Genomic DNA, 20,320 nt, shown 5'->3' on the forward strand with positions numbered 1-20,320 from the left:
CTCAAGTGGTAGAACACCTGCCTAGCAAGTGGAAGGCTCTGAGTTCAAACCCTAGTGCCACCAAAAAGTAAGTTTCAGCGTTTTGAGGAAGTGGGGGCATTTTGTTTCTTCGTGCTTGGGGGGGGGCCTGCGGTTAAACATGGGTCCAGGGAAGACTCTGGTGGAGGCTTTCTGGTCTGTTGGCTGCAAAATGTTCTCTTTTTTAAAAAAAATTTTTATTGCAATGCTTTGAATACCAGATGTTTGTGTTTGAACTTGCTTAATCTCTTGTTTAGCCTCGTGGCCGACTCTGAAGGCCAAATTCTGTAAAAACTAGTGGAATAATCCTCTGGAGATAACATCTATGAGTGAGCAGACACTGATTTATTCAAGGTCGCCTTCGGGGGCAAGGACAGTCTGTCTCCTGAGTAATGAGTTCCCAGACTGCAAATTACCTAAACAGAGAAACGCAGGGGCTCATCGCTGAGTTGGCAGACGCTGCCATCTTTCCAGCTGCACTCAGTACAGATCCATCTCCTCCACGCTCAGGTCTTTCCAACGACTGACCACATTGAGGGGGGTCATGAAGAGAGAGGGGCCTCCCAGCTCCTCCTCCTTTCCCCCAGGCACAGGAGCCTGTTCACACGGGGCCTTGCTCATCAGCATCTTTGCATCCCTTTAATTCTTCATCTGGGGCTTGAATGTGGGGCCATCTGCTTGCTAGGCTGGTGCTTTACTGCTGAACCATGCCTCCAGACCTGTTTTTAATGGCTATTTTTAGGATAGGGTCCTGCTTTCCACCCAGGAGTGCTTTAGACATCCCATTGCTGCTGGGATACAGATGCCTGCCACTAAGTCCATCTTCCCTCTGTTTAGATGGAGTTTGGATGAGGACTTTTCTGCCTGCCTTGACCTGGAGATTCCATTCTCCCAATCTTGGCCTCCCATGTAGCTCAGAGTGCCAGGCACACACTGCTCTGCCCAGTTATGGATTGAAAAGGGGTCTCATGAACTTGTCTGCACAAACCAGTCTGGAACCATAATCCTCCTTCTTCTACCTCCCCAGGAGTTGGGATTACAGGAATGAGCCCCACATCCAGTCCTAAGCAGTAAGTTTGTGAGTTGGTAGAAGGCAGGTCCAGACAGGGTTGTCACTTGATGGAAGAATGTGTCACTTTTTCTTATCACAGAAATAATGCTGAGCTAACCTTGAACTTGCATATCACATCTCTGCCCAACTGCTGCTTTTAGGTAATTGCGTAGACCTCACCGAATAGTTCATCCACCAGAAAACTCTATGGAAACCCTACTTCTGTTTTTCTGCTCAGGCTTCAGGTGGTATGGGTTTCAGATGTGAATGTTTACAACTAGAAGAAAACTTACAAGGAATCATCTCAGCCATCCAATTCCATTTTGGGGATGTGCTGGATGTGTGTCAGCACTCTAGCCTTGATTTCCCAGCAGAGAGTTCTGAAGAAGGCTGGGGAAGGTGGTAAGTCGTTTTCTAAGCATTTCATCTTGTGATGGAGAATGTGGACCAAAATAGATAAGCAAAACAAAGACTTGAAAGTCCTTGAAGACAGATCTTACAATCTCTTGAAGAGATCTTGAAGACAGATCTTACAATCTCTTTGAACATTGATTTCTTCATTTGCACAAAACAAGTGCAAATACTGGCGTTGTTTGCTTCATTGTTAACAGTATGAGAAAGGAAATAACTTCATGAACTCTAAGTCAGCTTGCATGTTTTCACTCATATAAGATCAGCTTCTGTTCACTACACCCACTTGAGAATGAGAATAGGGGCTGAGAAACTCATTCCTCTCCTCAGATCACTTATTATCCTTCGGGATTGCATGTTAGGGAAAGCATCTCCCTGCCTCTCCAGCCAACCACTGCTTCCATATCACCATTTTCTCCTTCATGCCTAGTACACAATGGGAAATGAAGTCCCATGGGAAAGAATGGAGGAAGCCAGTCATCCTGGCTTAGTCTCCTGGCTTGTCTACATTAAAAAGTTAAAATTCTTGTAGGGGAACAGGGAATGAGCTTACCAAATACCTGATGTGAATTATGTACCAGAGAAAAAGCTTTATACCAGGTTTTACTTGTTTGTACCTCATTTACTCATCACAAAATCTATGACATTGTCTATTGATAGTGTCATAAATCACGATGAATTTAGTGGTTTTAAGAAACACAAATTGATTACCTTCCATTTCATAGGTCAGAGACCATGCTGCGCTAAACTCATGTTGGTAGAGCTGTGTTACTTATAAAGACTTCTGGGGAGCAATCCTGGTCTTTTTGTTTCTAGAACCTGCCTTTGTTCCTTGGTTCACATGTGGTCCCTTTTTTCATCAAAACCAACAATGTCATGATCTCTCTTCCCATTAGTCTACAGCCAAATCTCACTCAGGTTCTACCAGAACAGATTTTTCCATTTTAAGGGATTGATGTAGTGAAACTGGGACACCCCATTAGTTCCACAGGCAATTGCCCATGTCAAGGGTTTTCTCTTTTGTCCCACAGGCAAGTCCCCTTTTCCAATGGGAAGTGATGTATACCCGGGTATAGAGCTCTGGATGTGATCATCTGTGCTATCATTCTGTCTTACAGACAATTTATACATTCCCTTTGTGTAAGTAGGAAACTCAAGAGTTAATAGGGTAACTGAAGAAGTCCAGGTTCAAGTTATTTTCTGGTATCTCAGAAAGGATATAAGTCTCTCCAAAATAGTTTCTACTCAATACAAATAACTACTTTATAATTGAGACAACAAGATGCAACATTTCTGAGAAACTGTACACAAAAGTAATTTTTCATTTTTTAGAACTCCTGAAACAAATAACCATAAGCTTAGTGGCTGAATACATCAGATATTCACTCTCTCATACTTTCAGATACTGGAGATCTAGAATCAAGGATTTGGCCACCCTGAGCATCTTCTAAGTACTCTGGGAAGGGTCTTTCTTGACCCTTCTAGGATCTGGTGACTCTTGGCTTAGATCAACCCACCTCCTCTCCAGCTCCATCTTCACTTGCTTTCTTTTCTTTGTTTTCATCTCTCAAATCTCCCTCTGGCTTTCTCTAACAAAGATGACTGTCATTCCACTTAAAGGCTACCCTCCATCCACAATGATCTCATCTTGACATTCTTAATTATATACGCAAAGATCTATTTCCAGATAATTTCCCATTGTGAGCAGACATGAGTTGGGAGAGGGGGATGCTAATCAACTTACTGTAGTGACAGAGGTAACAATAAAAATATACATCTGAAGAGCCTGGGGCTGGTGGCTCAGGCCTGTACTCCTAGCTATTCAGGAGACCGAGATCTAGGGATCATGATTCAAAGCCAGTCTGGACAAAAATAAAATTCATAAGATTCTTATCTCCCATTAGCCAGCAAAAATCTAGAAGTGGAGATGTGGCTCAAATGTTAGAGCATTAGATTTAACTGAAAAAGCCAAGTGAGAGCATGAGGCTGAGTTCAACCTCCTGTGAAAGAAAAAGAAATATATCAATCTGCCATGAAGTGAGCTCCATACATGGTAGGTGACTTGTCATTTAAATGCTAGCACTACTGTGCAGATGAACTTCCTTCCTGAGCAGCCCGCTGTCACAGTGAACTTCAGCAAGCACCACGGGAGACCCTGACAGGTCCCTGACACAGGGGAAAGATGAAAAGCAAAATATAAAAATCTGTCTCCTGGTTATTTGCATACTCCGCATATCTAAATGCCTCCTTCCCCTCCCTTCTCTTTCCATCCAACCCCGTTAGCCGATGTCTAGGGAATGGAATAGGTCCAATATCCCTATCATATCTTTGATGTGCTTTGAGACTAACCATCACGGTATTTATTTAGTTTCTATTTTATTACTTTGTCCTACTTTTGAACAGTATTTACAAGGAAGAGACTATCACTCAAGCACAGAATAAACCTAGGAGAGAGTTTATTGTTCTTTTTTGATTTTAGAGATCTTTGAAAGGGGGATGTGTTGTTACACACACTGGATATACACTGAATCTGGCAAAACTTGGGGGTCTCTCTAGGGCATGTGGGGAAAGCCCTCAGGTAACCTCAATACATACAACACAATTTATAATTACTTTGGTGCTATATATTTTAAGCCTTTTTTTGCCAGTACTAGGATTTGAACTCAGGGCCTTAGCTTTCCCTTGCTACCTTACTCTACCATGGGAGCCATGCACGCCTCCAGTATGTCAATTCACTGGGTAATTTGGAGATAGCATCTTACAGACTTTTCTGCCTAGGCTGGCTTTGAACTGTCTTCCTCAATATTTCAGCCTCCTGAGTAGGTAGGATTACAGGTGTGAGCCACCAATGCCCAGCAATATTGGTGAATCTGTATACAACTTCTTCATATCCCACTTAGACATGAGGCATCCAGCCCAAGAGTTAATAGTTAAGGGGTGATCTAGGAATCCTGCAGACCTGAGTTTGAAGAACACCGAGGGCAGGTTGTTTGCCCATACCTAACTTCAGTTTCCTTACCTGTAAAATGGACAAGCAGGGGTTAATTTGTAAAGTAGTGAGCATCACATGAGACACCCAGCAATCTGTTCTTGCTTTGCCACAGCCTAAGCCTTGGTCCACATTAATTACTAGAGTACTAACACACGCAGGATGTAGGCAGGCAGGACAGAGATTACTGTGTCCCCATGGGACAGCCTCATAGGTATGGAGAACACACACACAACCTTCATGCTGAGCTGAGGACTTCAGTGGAAATCAAACAGCCACACATCCTCTGTGAATTCACAGTGTAATTACATTCCTGGCAGAACAAAGTACTTTATAATACAGTGTTCTCGTGTTCTTCCTTAACCATAATCTATGCAGCAAATAATGCTTGAGCTTTTCTAAGCCAGCCAGACCCTCAGGGAGCCATACCAGCTTTGAGTCTAAAATTTGACGGTGTTGAAGAAATAATTACCTCCACAATCACAGGTGGAAATCTATAAGATCAAAAAGATACCAACGTTTGGAGTCCACAAATAAATAAAAAATAAATAAATGAATAGAAGAATGTGCCAAGTCTCACCTGCCCATCTTTTGCCGGCCTCTGCACGCAGGTTTTGTGGAGCACAGCTGTACACATTCATTTGTGTGTACTTGAGACAGTCCATAAAAAAAATCCCTGCACTCTTCACTATGTGGCTACTGGCAACAGAAACTGCCAATCCCTGCTATGGAAGACGTATGATGGGGTAAAATAAAAAGTCCCGGAATGACTGTCAAATGCTCAAGCTGATTCCTAGAGTTCTTTCGTAGTCCCTTCAATCCCAAGAAAAGGAAAGTGTTCTGTGTGAGAAAGTAGATGACTCAGTTCTCCCAAAGTAACCTAAAGGCAGGAGGCACTTTGCCCAGAAGTGCTGCTTTGATAGCCTGGGGTATAGATACCTTTGTCTCAGCAGCCCTGACAACTCCAGCCCCTCTCCCCACCCCCAAGGTGGAACTGTGCACACGTGCTGATCCCTAACACTCACTTGAGCTTTTTCTTCCCCCAGGGTCGGTACTGGTCTAATTCCTTGTCCGGATTCCCCTCCTCCTGCTTTCTTAGAGATGTTCTGAGTCTCTGACTTATCTAGTGCTTGCAGACCAGGATACTGTGATTGTGTTTTCACGCTATTGCTGACTTCTTCAGACTGAGTTTTTCTGAAAAGAAACAAAAGTACCATTACCAACAACAACAAAAAAAAAACACCAAATTTTTCAATATAGCTTTTCCACAGCAGGTGACTACATTGCTAACTACCTTGCTTCATCAGGTGCCAGGCCCTCCGCAAGGTACTGCAAAAACAGGACTGAAATCTTCCCACAGCTCTGTGGGGAAAGCATTATTCTTGCCCCTAAGAAATCTTACAGGAAGTGTCGCTGTAGCTCAAGTGGTAGAGCGCTCGCCTTGAGCTGAAGAGCTGAGGGACAGCGCCCAGGCCCAGAGTTCAAGCTCCACGACCGACCAAAAAAAAAAAAAAAGAAATCTTACAACTTGTTGAGGACTCTCACCCCACCCCACCCCCTACCCCAGAGGGCCATGGGCAAGATTTAGACGCAGGTCTGCTCAACTTCTAGTTGGAGCTAGGTTGCTAGAACACACAGCTTTCCTATGATGTGTTGGTAAATACTCCCTTTATCGTGATCACAGGAGTTGGCAGATGTCAGCACCAGCCTTTAGGGGCTGCAAGACTTAAAGAGGTCCTCAAATCTCTTTCAGCTTCCACTCACCAGCTCAGTGGAGGGCACCATGATGGAGTGTGGCTTCCCAGGGGTCACCTTGGCCATCCAGCAAAGGGAAATCACTGCCTGCCTCAATATCCCCAATGAGTCACCTTTTTATATGTCCAGCTGATTATATCACTTCCCTATTCAAAATCCCCTCCATCTCTGGAATCCTACACATCTGGTGTTCAAGGCATCTCAGGATATGGTCCTGTGTTCTACCACTCACCCAACTGTACCCCAAGCCCTCAGAGGATGCTATTGGGCTCCAAAGAACCATTCAAATTATGTAATCCACCTGCACTTTCTTTTCTGACCTTCTGTGGCTAGACAGTTAACTTATCTTTCAGATTTCACCTCTTCTATGCATCAGGATGATAGGTTTCCCTCTGGGCCCAGTGAATTGTTTACAAGTCAACCACAGCTCTTAGCCTGCATTGTGTATCTGCCAATCTGCCTCCTAGAGGAAACTCCCTGATCCTCTCTGAACTGCCAGCGTCTGAACAGCAGAAAACCAGAGAGCCTGCTTACTTGTGTGCTCTCGTCTGAGCCATCTTCTTGGAAGGCCTGAACTTCTCACAGACCTTCCTGACGCCCAGCTGGCTGGGGCTGCACTGGGAAGTCAGACATCATTGACACACAGACCTGAACTGGCACTATGGGAAGAAGAAGAAACTCGGAAACTCTGAAGACACTTTCCAGAGAGATCGACCAGGACTTTTGCCAACCTCAAATCCTACTTCGTTCTCCCACTCGAGCCAAGAGGCATCTCAGTAGGGTCTTTTAATAGGAGGCAGGTGCCTGGATGGTGTGCAGGTTCTTACCTGGGCCCCTCTGCGTCCTGCTGGGCTCTCAGCCTCGCCCTCTCCGCAGTAATCTCGCTGCAGAGCAGCTCGTAGGGTTTATCCAGATGGTGTTCACCCATCACCCACACCCACACCTCTTTATCAGCGCCCAGTCTCCAGTGCACAGATTTGCAATTCTCTGTAACCAAAGCAAAACATATGAGGTGAGTAAATATCTTCATTTATGGAATATGGATTCTATCCAGCAACGATCATTGAAGGTCTCGGGGAGGGGGAGGTGAGAGGAGATGAACTCTTCTACCCCGCTCAGTATCAAGCAGTATTCACAGGCAGCAATGGCAGCAAAGAGCAGTGACAATAATCATATTTGTTTTAAAATATTATGGGATTTGTTTTTATATATGCTCATTGTGTGTGTGTGTGTGTGTGTGTGTGTGTGTGTGTGTGTATGCATGCACACATGTGCTACTACTATGGCTTGAACTCAGAGCCTCGGCATTTTCCCTTACTTTTTGCACTAAAGGCTGGTGCTCTACCACCAGAGCCACAAGTTTTTGTAGTGATTAATTGGAGATAAAAGAGTCTCACAGACTTTTCTGCCTGGGTTAGCTTTAAACCATGACCCTCAGATATCTGCCTCCTGAGTAGCTAGAATTCCAGGCATGAGCCACTGGTGCATGGCTGTATGTGCTCATCCTATCACTGAAGATGGTGAGTCCAGGAGGAAAGCCTTTAATGATCTGCATTATCCCTTCAGGATCAGGAAGCTAGCATCTGACAGCACAACCTGGGAAGTCTAAAAATCCTTGTAATCCAGAATTACACAGCTGTGTAATTAAGTGCCTGATATCTCCATTAGTATAGGTGCCATGGGTGGTTGAAAAGCATATGTTCAGAGTCAGACAGGCTATATTCCAATCCTAGCCCTGCAACCTACAGCTGAGTAGCTTGGACCAATGATTCTCTCTTTAGGACTCCATTTGCCCATCTGCGAAATGGGAATACAACCATCTACTACTGGGAGAAGAAGGTAAGCTGGGATGCTAAGTCCCTCCCCAGCTGCCTGCCATGCACTACAAGTTCAACAGAGGTGAGCTGCTATCATTATTTACTTACGTGGCTGCCTGGAGATTCACACCAGCTTGTGAGAAGATAATGCTACCAGGTAGAGTGACACTTGGAGGAGCTACTTAAATAACCCTTGTTTACAGTTGGTCTGAGACCAGGGTTGTATTACATTCTAGCTCCTGTTTTCCTGAAATACCCCACATAGGGCCAGCTTGCCTTAGGGAGGTTCAGAGGCACAGTCCCTAAATCTAAATGTCCTAGGGCACCCTGGGGTAGACTTGGTCCCAAGATGTTTCTAGACAAGACCCTAAACTGGCCAGTGATAGTGAGCGTGTGAAATAGGGCAGCCAACTGCAATACACTCTCTGCCACACAGGTTAGAAACCCACACTGCCATGGCATCTTTTCTCTTCCTACTAAGCAGAGAAAGGTTTCCACTGAAAGAGTCTCCGTACTGTCAACCCATTTCATAGATCAGTCTAAGGATGGCCTACAAGAACCAGCTGCTAGCCGGGCACCTGTGGCTTATGCCTGTAATCCTAGCTGCTCAGGAGTCTGAGATCTGAGGATCACGGTTCAAAGCCACCCTGGGCAGGAAAAGCCGCGAAACTCTTATTTCCAATAAACCACCAGAAAACCAGAAGTGGTGCTGTGGCTCAGATGGTAGAGTGCTCACCTTGAGCTGAAGAGCTGAGGGAAGAGCCCAGGCCCAGAGTTCAAACCCCAAGACCGACAACAAAAAGAAAAAAGAAAGAAAAAGAAAAAGAACCGTTTCCTCAGAGGCCGGCTTTATATTTGTTTTGGCTCTTCTCTTGTGTAGCCTGAGAAAGATTTAAACAAAGCCAATGAAGGGGGTAGAATATATTCATATAGTCTTCATTATAAAAAGGATTCAGAAACAGGGTGCCAGTGGCTCATACCTGTAATCCTAGCTACTCAGAAGGTGGAGATCTGAGGATCGTGGTTCAAAGCCAGCCGAGGCAGGAAAATCTGTGATACTCATCTCCAATAAACAGTACTCAGACAAAGCCGGAAGTGGTGCTATGACTCAAGTGGTTGAGCACTAGTCGAGCAAAAGAAGCTCAAGGACAGCACCTAGGCCCTGAGTTCAAGCACTAGGACCAGCAAAATAAATGCATAAGTAAAAATTATAAGTGGGTTAAGAAGTATCATTAAAAGGAAACCACCTGACCTTGTTTTCAGCATAGAGAAATGGAGAAAGTGGTATCCAGGTAAGGAAAGAAGACAGATCCCTGTGGGCTTTGGGGCCAGCCTTTGTCAGCTCTGGCTGTTTCAGGGCATGCTCAATGGCTCATTAACCTTAGGAGCTGTCATAGCTCATAAAACTCCCCTCATTACACTCTCTCAGGGCAGCTAATATTTTTATTATGTCTATCTTCTCGAACTTCATCTAAGTAACTCCCTATGGACATTTCTCTGACTGCAGGAGAATGACATCGACAGAGGTCAGGGCCAGTGTCCCAGGGGAGACAAAGAGAAGGAACTCAGAAATTTGGCCGTTCAGTGATGACGCTTTGCTAATGTTCCTCTGAGCACCATGTCCAAACACCATAGCAGAAACAGCTGTCAGGGAAAAGGGGCCTCGCTCCAGGGTGGCAGAGTAAGCCCTGAGGATTGAAGATAACAAGGAAAGGAACAAAAAGAACTAGAAGTAGAGAGGAGAGGCAAAGGAGGGGACCAGAGTGCATGCTGAGAGAGTCAAGTGAGGATAATTAAGAAGTCATAGATAAGATGCTCAGATGGGCAGCTTGAGCATCTGGTGTCCAGCCTCCTCACCTCCGGGAGGCCTTCAACAGGCTCAGAGAGTAACAAGATTGGAGGCATTCTTTAAGGGACCCCACGTGACTCTCAAAGGCTGCAGGTGGGGAAGGAAGGCAGGAGGCATGCTAGCTGAATGGAGTGTACCAGCTGGGGCACCCTGGGCTTCCTACCGAGATGATGAATGAAGCTCAGTACAGCTTGATGCAGTGAATTTGATGCTCAGGCCATACAGGGGTGAGAGAGATGATGGGGCTGTTCCTCTGAGAGAGACAGCCAGACACTAACTAGGTTATTTATAGAATGGATTCTTATTCCATGTTGACTGTATGCCACACACGGAGGTAGATCCCCTCAGCAAATGCACATTCTACATGGAAAATTCTAAAAAGACAATAAGGCTGGATCCAAGTGAAGACTCAAAATGTGAGGCTAATACTTTATAGTACTGGGGATTCAATTCAGGGTCTTGTGCCAGCTAGGCAAGCGCAATCTGCCCCTTGGCCCATGCGCCCAAGTCCTTTCATTATCATCATTAATTTCATTTTCAAAATAGGATCTGATGATACCTTTTCCTAGTCTGATCTCAAACGCACAGTGCTCCTGCCTCTGTGTCCTGAGTAGCTGGGATTATAAGTATGCACCACCACACCCAGCCAAGACCAACACTTAGAACCACCAGCTGGAAGCACAATAGGGTAATGGGCAGAAATAGTGACATTCAGAAAATAAACCTGGAGAGTAATAATCAGCTTTTTGGGAATGTAGAATAAATTACTACTTTCATTTTCAAGAAATCCTTGTGAAGATATCCAGAAGGTATCTGGAATCGCATCCTGGAAGGTCAGAAATGTCGAAATTGCTGATGATATCAATGCAGCATAAATATCATGTAAATAATTCTTCGAGTATATAGTTTGGTGAATGAGGGCACGGGAAAAACTGAGTATACATTTTCACTACAGATGTGATTTTAATATTTTTGATTTGATTGAAGACCTGAATATACAATCCACAGATACAAAGGGCTGAGTATAAATACAATAGAAACTAATCTATGTATAAGTGGTTAAAATACTACTATACCTCTACAACCTTTGGCCTTGGTGTCTCAGATAATATCTTCCCTCTCTCTGCCTCTCAGACACTCTCCTCTCTTCTCCTCCAGCTCACTCAGAAACCAAAAGACGATTCTGGATGGCAGGATGGTCTGGGTCTCCAGAGCTATGGCCATGTCGCTCCTGAATGATGTATGCCTACATCCTATCTCTCATTAAATACCACGCTACACCATTTTACATATATTACACTACACTGTGTATAGTGGGGCCACTGAAGCTCAGAAAGTTATGTAACTATCCAAGATCAGCTAGCTGCTGCACATTGAGATCGGGATTCAGAATCAGTCTTCGTGACTGCAAAGCCTGCATTTGGGCAGCCTAATAATGTGTGGGCCAAGCGGAAGCACTGGGATTGAAAAGCAAGCAACCAAAACAGACGCTGGGATCACAAACATCAATAGGATCCTGGACAAGCTGAATTCATCTACTTTTAGTGGCCTGAGAGAGGCTTGGAGCACAGGTTAGAAGGAAGTAGGGGTATGGGGAAGCCAGGACACCCGAGGGCCACAGGTTCAGTAATTCTGCAGCTCCAGACAGCACCTCAGGGCAGGCCCAGACATCGCCATGCGGTTGTGGATTGTCTGCAGCTCTCTCCTCAAAGGTAGAACAAAATGAGGAACAGAAACAGGTTTTGCTTTTAGGGCAAGTGTGAGAAACCTCAGAAGAGGAACCAATTTAACGCAAACCACATCTTTCCATATGTTAAAGTATTCAGCAAAGCTGATAAGAAATGTGGATAGAACTCCGAGTGTGTATCAACACACTACTTTGTCATGGTCATGTAATAAGTAATATAGGTATATTCTGAGAGCTAGATCCAAAACTTGGCAAGGGAAAACTGAAGCAAAGAAGCTGCAGGATGTTATCATGAGGAGAGCAACTCAGCAAACATGAGAAGCCCAAGTCTAATGAAGGACAGGGCTTCTTGCTCAAGGGGGAAGAGCCCTTCATCTCCCACATTAGCATACTCATGATTCAGAAGAGCCCCAGCTATACCCAACAATCTCTAAGGCAGGCAAAGAGGTGCATGAACCTGCTCAGAAAACTATGCTGCCATTTGGATGTTTTATTTTTCAAAGGGAAAAAATATCAATTTTGGATAATACAATGTGAAATCCAACATGTCTTGGGATCAATTAGGTGCCCTGGCACTGGTAGCTCACACCTGTAATCCTCGCTACTCAAGAGGCTGAGATCTGAGGATCATGGTTTGAAGCCAGCCCAGGCAGCCAAACCTGAGAGTCTGTTCTCTCCAATTAACCACCACTAAGCTGGAAATGGAACTCAAGTGGAAGAATACTAGCCCTGAGTGAGAAGAACGAAGGGACAAAGAAAAAAATTAATTACAAACAAAAGTATTAGAAGTGTGACCTTGTATGTTACTTTTCTTTCAGTTTCTTTGCCTATTAAACTGGAAAATTGAGACCAACATTAAATATAAATGTATGTAAAAGTGTTTTGCATTGTACTGAAATGCCAGCATAGGCAGTTTTTATATTCTGTTTACTTTATGTTGCATATGTTACATCATAAAACAATACATGAAATACTCATATTTATTTCCTTATCAGCACAAGGAAAAAGTTTTAGCAAAGTACAGAACAAGGTGAAAGTCACTTAGCTGATGTTGAATGTGAGTGTCTACACCAAGCATGCAAATGAGATTCAATTGTTCAACCCTCAAAACCCAGGGTGATTTTATAACATTTTCCACTGGCTTAATTAAAGAAAAAAAGGGAGAGTAAATTGATATTGAATGCCTCTCTAGATGACCTTGAAAATTGTGTCATTTATTAACAGCTTAGGTAGTCATCCAGGAAAGAGTCTGTGTATGGAGTTAGGGAGATGAGGAAATGTTAATGTCTATTTTTCTGTTTGTATATGTATGTGTTTTGAGTCTGTGTTGTGTGGGTGTGTACGTGAGTGTGAGTGCACGCACGCTGTTCCTGGGGTTTGAACTCAGGGCCTGAGCACTGTCCCTGAGCTTTTGTGCTCAAGGCTAGTGCTCTACCACTTGAATTATAGCTCTACTTCTTGGGGGGGGTGGGGAGGGTGGTAATTAATTAGTGATAAGAATCTTACAGACTTTCCTGCCAGGGCTGGCTTCAAACTGTGATCCTCAGATCTCTGCTTCCTGAGTAGTTATTACAGGCATGAGTCACTGGTGCCTGGCTTGTTCTTTAAGTCTTTATGTAAAAAGAATTTACTTCCAATTTACTTCTCAAAAGATCCCATTCAAACTCCTAAGAGTTCCTTTAGTTATGAGGAAACATATCTGAACCCTCACTCACGAAAAGAAAGAAAGAAAATAAGAAAGACTTTTAAAGAAAGAGAGAGAAAGGAAGAGAGAAAGAGACAGAGGGAAAGAAAGAAACAAAGAAAGAAAGAAAAGAGAGAGAGAGGAAGGAAGGAAGGAAGGAAGGAAGGAAGGAAAGTTCGGGAGGGAGGAAAGGAGGGAGAGAGAACAACTATTTTTTTCTCCTTAAAGCAGCTCCTTACATTTTAAGAGGGCAATGATTTTTAAAAAAATGGTAACTCAAAGAAAACTCTTTTGAGGTCTATGAAATACAAACAGAATTGCTTTAAAGATGTGGCAACAAATTCTTTTCGCGCTGGTAGTGGAACGCTGGGCCTTCCTAACAATGAGGCAGATAAGAGAATTCCTGAATGTCCTAAAAATTAAACTCTAGGGTGATGTTTTTTCCCCCAGTGTGAAAGATGAAACTCAGGGCTTCATGCATGCTAGGCAGGCACTCGACCATTGAGCTGCACCCGTTCCCTAGAGGTGACTTTCTACTGCAGCTTAAGGTCAGTCCGTTTTAAAGTAAAAGATCTGCTTAACGTTATACAACTCCATGCTACACACTCTGTGTGTGTGTGTGTGATTTTGAGTTTACCAACTTGATAAACTGCACCATCAGAATCTCAAAAATATTTAGCAGAATTGCACAAAATCACAACTCACACCTGGCCAGCTCGCATCGGTGTGAGCTCTTACAGGACAGAACTGGGCCGCCAGTGTGCGCACAGCACCCAAGTGGCTAGGTTTACCTTTCTTTGGTCTGGATTTCACTGGCAAGGACTCCTTTCTTTCCATGGCTGCTTCTCTTTCTTTCCATCGTCGGATCTGCTCCTCCCTCATCTTGAAGAACAGGATCTGTTTCTGCTCCTCGCTGAGCTCCGCCAAGAGGTCCGGATCGATGTACATCTCCGCCAGTATCTGTCTCAGCATCTTTGCGGGGCAGTCTTTGACACCTGGGGCAAAAGTTCCTGGAAATGGCCTGCAGGTTGTGCCAACCTGCAGCCAGGTTGGTACTTGAGTGTGTCCACCAACCTAAGCAGAGATGGCAACAGCCCAGCAATTCGGACCAACTGGGGCGGAATTACAGCCACTGGCTCCTGGGAGATGGCACCACACACCTGTGGCAAATGCGACTCAACAAACCTGCAAAGAACAACAGCTCACATCAGTGCAGGAGTCTGCTCTGGGCTAAGGCAGGCTACCAAATGAAGCTTGAAAGAAATACAGTATCACTTTTCACTTCAGGGGGAATAACATTTTTTTTGTCGGTCATGGGGCTTGAACTCTGGGCCTGGGCACTGTCCCTCAGCTCTTCAGGTCAAGGCTAACGCTCTACCACTTGAGCCACAGTGCCACTTCCAGCCTTTTCTGCTTATGTGGTGCTGAGGAATCAAACCCAGGGCCTCATGCATGTGAGGCAAGCGCTCTACCACTGAGCCACCTTCCCAGTCCTGAATAAGATTTCACACACACACACACACACACACACACACACACACAAAACCTGGGCCCTGCTTTGTAGATTTTGGGGAACATCTATCCTACCATTTCCAAAGATACTTTGACAGAAAGAAACTGAACAAATCCTAACTTTGTACAGGTAAATCTTGGGGAAACAAAAATTTAACAGAGGTTTGGTCTTCACCCAACCGTGCAAACATATTATGACCTCAGAGCCTACCAAACTACCAACTGGATGGCTGAAAAGCGAATTAACAACAACAACAAAAGAGCACAGAAAGAAATTAGAAAGCTCCCTCTCTCCAACCTATTCCAAAAGAAAATAACATTTAGGAAATGATGCAGAGATGTTCTTGAGCCATGCTGGAGAAAGGGGGAAGGGCTGGGAAGGTGGCTCAGTGGTAGAGCGCTTGCTTTGCATGCATGAGGCCCTGGGTTCGATTCCTCAGCACCACATAAGCAAAAAGAAAAAAAGCTGGAACTGGTGCTATGGCTCAAGTGGTAGTGTGCTAGCCTTGAGCTGAAGAACTGAGGGACAGCGCCCAGGCCCAGAGTTCAGGCACCACAACCAGACCCCCCCCAATAAAAAGGGGGAAAAAAGGAATGAAAATTACACCACAGTACAGTTTTTGCCTTTCCCCTTCCCCTTCGTAAAAGGATATTCTGCAAACACCCCCCTAAAAATCTGAATGCAGAAGAGATCAGGCACCTCCATTCTAGGTCACCAGCTTTGAACTCTGAGCCACCAGTCTGAGCTTTTTCTCTCAGCACCAGCCCTCTCCCACTTGAGCAACACCTCCAGTTCCAAGGTCATCAAGTTTGAGAGGTCCCTTTTCCAGATAACCTCATTTAATAAAAACGCTAGATTCACAGGTCAGACACATAACGGGAGGGGCAGAGGTCACTGGCTTTCTAATAAAGGATCTTTGATTGATAAAAGATTATTATCATTATTATAAAAAATTATTATAGCTAGGTACTGGAGGCTCATGCCTGTAATCTTAGCTAGTTCAGCGAGATCAGATCTGAGGATCATGGTTTGAAGCCAGTCCGAGCTTGAAAGTCTGTGAGACTCTTACCTCCAATAAACTCAGAAAAAGCTGGAAGTGGTGCTGTGGCTCAGGTGATAGAGTATTAGCCGTGTGCCAGTGGCTCATGCCTGTAATCTAGCTATTCCGGAGGCTGAGATCTGAGGATAGAGGTACAAGGCCAGCCCGGGCAGGAAAGTCCATGAGACACTTATCTCCAATAAATCACTAGAAAACCAGAAGTGGTGCTGTGGTTCAAGTGGTAGAGCGCTCACCTTGAGCTGAAGAGCTGAGGGACAGCACCCAAGCCCAGAGTTCAAACCCCACGACCGATTAAAAAAAAAAAAAAGAAAAAAGTGATAGAGTACTATTCTTGGGCAAAAGAAGCTCAGCAACAGCACCCACCCAGGACCATCAAAAAAATTTAATTAAAAAAACAAAATTAATAATAAGCACAAAATAAAAGATGATTACAAGGCTCCTTTGGAAAGAAGCCACGGACTCAGGCATGTGCAATGGTGACATGAAAATACCACAGGAGCCATCACTCTACACATTTCCACATGGTTGATTTTAAATAAAAACTAAAAACCATGGAAGGGACCACAGTGATCAAGATATTCTATTCAAAACGACATATTGAATCAAAAGCTCTTTGTACAACTACTTAAATTTTTTGTTTCTTGTTTTTGTTTTTTTGTTGGTCGTGGAGCCTGAACTCTGGACCTGGGCACTGTCCCTCAACTCTTCAGCTCAAGACTAGTGTTCTACCACTTGAGCCACAACGCCACTTCTGGCTTTTTCTGCTTATGTGGTGCTGAGGAATCGAACCCAGGGTTTCATGCATGCAAGGCAAGCTTTCTATCACTAAGCCACCTTCCCAGCCCTTAAAGATAATTTTAAAAAATAAAATAAAATCTCTCTCTCTCTCTCTCTCTCTCTCTACCAAACCTTCACACTTTTATCATCAGAAGGAAATTATGGAGTTGGGTGCCAATTATGCTTGTTAGGTACTCAAGAGTCTGTGATCTAAGGATCACAGTTTAAAGCCAGCTGGAAAGGAAAGACCATGAGATTCTTATCTATAATTAACTCCCAAAAAGCCAGAAGTAGAGCTATGGCTCAAGTGGTAAAGCATCAACCTTGAGCAAAAAAGCTAAAGCCCTGAGTTCAAGCCCTAGTACCAGGACACACAGACACAGACACACCGACACACAGACAGGAAATTATACATATATTTCCACACTGGAAAAAAAAGTAGATTTAAATCATTTTAATATCATGGCAAATACAAAAGTCTTATTATAACTTGTGAGGAGAGTTGTAGGAGGAGTGTTCATTGTGTTCTAAGAAATCGACTACTGCTGTGGTGTTTAGAATGTCTCAGTAATCTCGCCATCTAGTCATGGCCTCTCAGATGTCTTGTTTCTCCAGGCTAAGTTCAAACACTCTTAAACTTGAGACTAGTCCCTCAGCCATGTTGTCATAACCACAATAGTTCTGACTCCTCTTATTTTCTTCACTGACTTTCTAATGTTCCTCTTATGGCTTGGAAATCCCCTTTTCCTTTTCTTCCTCCTCCTTTTCACTGAAAAGCTGCTTCTTGATCCATCATCTTGAGATGAGCATACTCAGTGGGCCGGTGCCCCAGCATGATTGGCAAAGACGGCACTTAGATCCACTAACTACTTGTTATATAGCAAGGACCTTTATTGAAACAGCCACTCTTCCTACTTCACCCCCATTCTCTGCTACAGCATTCGACTCCTAGAATTCCCATGGAACAAAACATTAAGAGAAAGTTTAAAAAGCATTAAAAGCAGGTGAGGCCCATCCCAGGTTCCTCTGGCAGAAGCCTTTCAGATTTTTCTTTGAGATGACCCTAAAAGGCTTCTGTGGTGCTGATGTCCTGGAATGATTTCTTGACTCCTTGGTTCTAGCACCTTCTCATGGGGTAGAGCTCAATACCACCACACTGAAGAAGAGGCCGGGAGAGGACACTCCTCCACAGCGCCTAGATGAAGTGGTTATAAAATAGAAAAACAAAGCAAAACAAAGTGGAAGGCTCCTGAGCATTCCAGGAAGTGCTCCTCTGAGGGAGGGGGGAGGGGTACATTCCATGATTGTCGAGGTTGACACCCACAGAAAAGAACGGTCAGTGAGGGCTGAGGTTTCCACACTGTTCCCCATTTTGAATAGGGTGAATCCTGTTTAAGGAGCTGGGAGAGCCTAAAACTAAGAGTGTCCAACTCATACTCCTCTCCTCCCCCACCCAGAGGAACCCCCCACTCCCACCCTCCATCACAGAGCCAGGCTTTGCCTTGAGTACTCTGCATGCATTCTCTCAAAGTGCACCCTAACTCTTGCCACTTGGTCCCATTTCCCAGATGAGGAAGAGGGACCACAGAAGATGAATGGATAGAAGGCGACAGAGCTGGAAAGTCGAGCTCTCTATATACCCTACTGTCCCCTACCACATGGAAGACTTCTGGTGAGTTTTTCTGTGAACCCAGAAGTAGCACATCATCAGGACATGGTGGCAGGTGTGCAATTTCAGAATAAACGCCTGCAAATGGCAGGGAGATTCTGCACTGAAGTGAACCTGAGCAAGCCCCTTTCAGGGAGTGATCACCTAGCCAATGGTAGAGGGGCTTAGGGGAGGCCCAGGAAGGACAGCAAGGAGCGGTCTGCCCTTGTGTAGATATTATATGGTTGCTTTTGTTCTAATTAAATCACTTAGTCTCCCCAACATCCCTTTCCAAACACTAGAGACCCCCTCAAAAGGTCTTGTAGATGTTCAGAGTAGTCACAGAACCACCCGGCTGTGGTGTCTAAGCTCCTACTGTTCTGTTTCGCAGAAAACAAGCATGTCTAGCATTAAAGTGAAGGAGTCTATCTTGAAAAGGCACCGGCTTCCTCAGAAGCAAACTGTCTTGTTTGTACCTATGCTCAGCTGTTGATTATACATGCCATTCCGTGTGGCCGTTGATTGGCCTGGGGTGAATTAACTTTCCCCTCACCCCAACACTTGACCATGGCAAATTCCAACACAGCAGGGTGCCCACAGGTTCCCAACAGAACTCCAGCCCAGAATCCCAATTCTGTCTGGCACCTAGAGGCCTGGGGCCCTGAGCTGTCATTCCTCATGTCCTGGACTCAGTTTCCCCATCAGGGAAGTGAGAGCCAGTCTAGTCCAACCATCTTTGTGACCTCTGGATTCTGTGATATCATCGGCTGTGAAGCGATGAAGAGGAAGTGAGCCAGGAGGGGATAAGAAATCAAAATGAGGAAATTATTAACCAGGGATTTTCCCACTTTCACTCCCTGATGGGACAGCCAGCCCTGACTAACATCGTTTCACTGGAAACCTGTCTCCTTGTCTAATACACTTGCAGCGACTCAGGACCCAATCCAAGAAAAACCCAGCTCACTGGGTTTTCTTCTGCAGGGCCTTTCTTAAAGCAGACAGCGGGCAAACAACAGGCCCGCACCTGCGGCGCATCCTCAAAACCCACGTCTGCAGGGTCACACGATCCGTTCAGAGATCTGGCCCTGATTCCCAAACCTTCCACAGACCTTGTGTGGTGTGCCCTGCATCGTTCTGCGGTCTCCACCGTAAAAACCAAAGGGCCTGGGGCGAAGCCCACATCAGGAGAGCAGTATCCACACCGTGGTGTGGCCTGTCCGGCTCCCAAGCGAAGTGGTTAAGTGTTAATTATTCAGAAACAGTTCGCCGACCTCCAGTCATCTCGTTCAAACGCTCAGCTCAGCCTTCGCTTATCAGCAAAGGGGCTGGTTTTGTGGGTGAGCTGCAATTTGCTGTCAGTGTCTTCAGAAATGTGGGTATGGACTGGCCTAGAAGCTTCCTCTTAGGACCAAGCTGGGGCCCAGTCTACCTTCTACTTATTTATTCAAGCAACAGAGAGCCTATCAAGTTAATTTTTCAATACACACCCAATAAATGGGCGCTTGGGGAGGAGGCGAGAGGAATACCAGCTTACCAACAGGCGGGGTGGGGTTTGCGTCTGGGACCCCTCGCAGACCGCTGTAACCGCCCCTCTCTCTGGCGCCCCCAACCCCAAAGGCTTGGGCCAGGCCCCGGGCTGCGTGGCGAGGGAAGTCACCGCCGAGCCGACTGGCACCCAATTTGGGATCCGCGCCCCGGGGTGGAGACGCGGCCGCGCCCACCGCGCCCGGGCCGCGGGGAGGGGAAGGGGTGCGGGGGGCGCCCCCGGGGTGCGCGCGCAAGAAGGCGCCCCGGGACTGCGGCCCGCGCGCGCTGAAGCCGGTTTCCGGAACTCTCTCCCCCTCCACCCCCCACCCCACCCCGGGTGTGCGACCTCCGATCGGCGGAGCCAGTCCCAGAACCGTCTAGAAACTCCCGCCCGGACGCGGGTCATCACCCCCAGCCCTGCCGGGCGCCAGCGTGCGCACAGCTCTCGCACCTGTCCCCCGCGGCCGCGACCTCCCCCCGCCGGGGGCTCCCCGGGGCCGCCCCTCACCCAGCCAGCAGCTCCAGACACCGGAC

At 45.6% G+C, this 20,320-nt stretch overlaps 1 protein-coding gene across 1 annotated transcript in view; it reads right to left on the reverse strand.

Annotated features, from left to right (window-relative positions):
• Positions 1 to 20,320, reverse strand: part of Sh2d4a (SH2 domain containing 4A) — a 43,481-nt gene extending 23,161 nt beyond the window's left edge. Inside the window, exons 1-4 of the mRNA XM_013023577.1 lie at positions 20,295 to 20,320; positions 14,053 to 14,446; positions 7,052 to 7,211; positions 5,495 to 5,663 (exon numbers count right to left, since the gene is read on the reverse strand). Of these exons, the coding sequence (XP_012879031.1) occupies positions 5,495 to 5,663; positions 7,052 to 7,211; positions 14,053 to 14,233 (510 nt within the window). The 5' untranslated portion in view covers positions 14,234 to 14,446; positions 20,295 to 20,320. The remainder of the gene's footprint in view (positions 1 to 5,494; positions 5,664 to 7,051; positions 7,212 to 14,052; positions 14,447 to 20,294) is intronic.

This window comes from Dipodomys ordii, unplaced genomic scaffold, assembly GCF_000151885.1.
Source record: "Dipodomys ordii isolate 6190 unplaced genomic scaffold, Dord_2.0 Scaffold4, whole genome shotgun sequence".
Lineage (NCBI taxonomy): Eukaryota > Metazoa > Chordata > Mammalia > Rodentia > Heteromyidae > Dipodomys > Dipodomys ordii.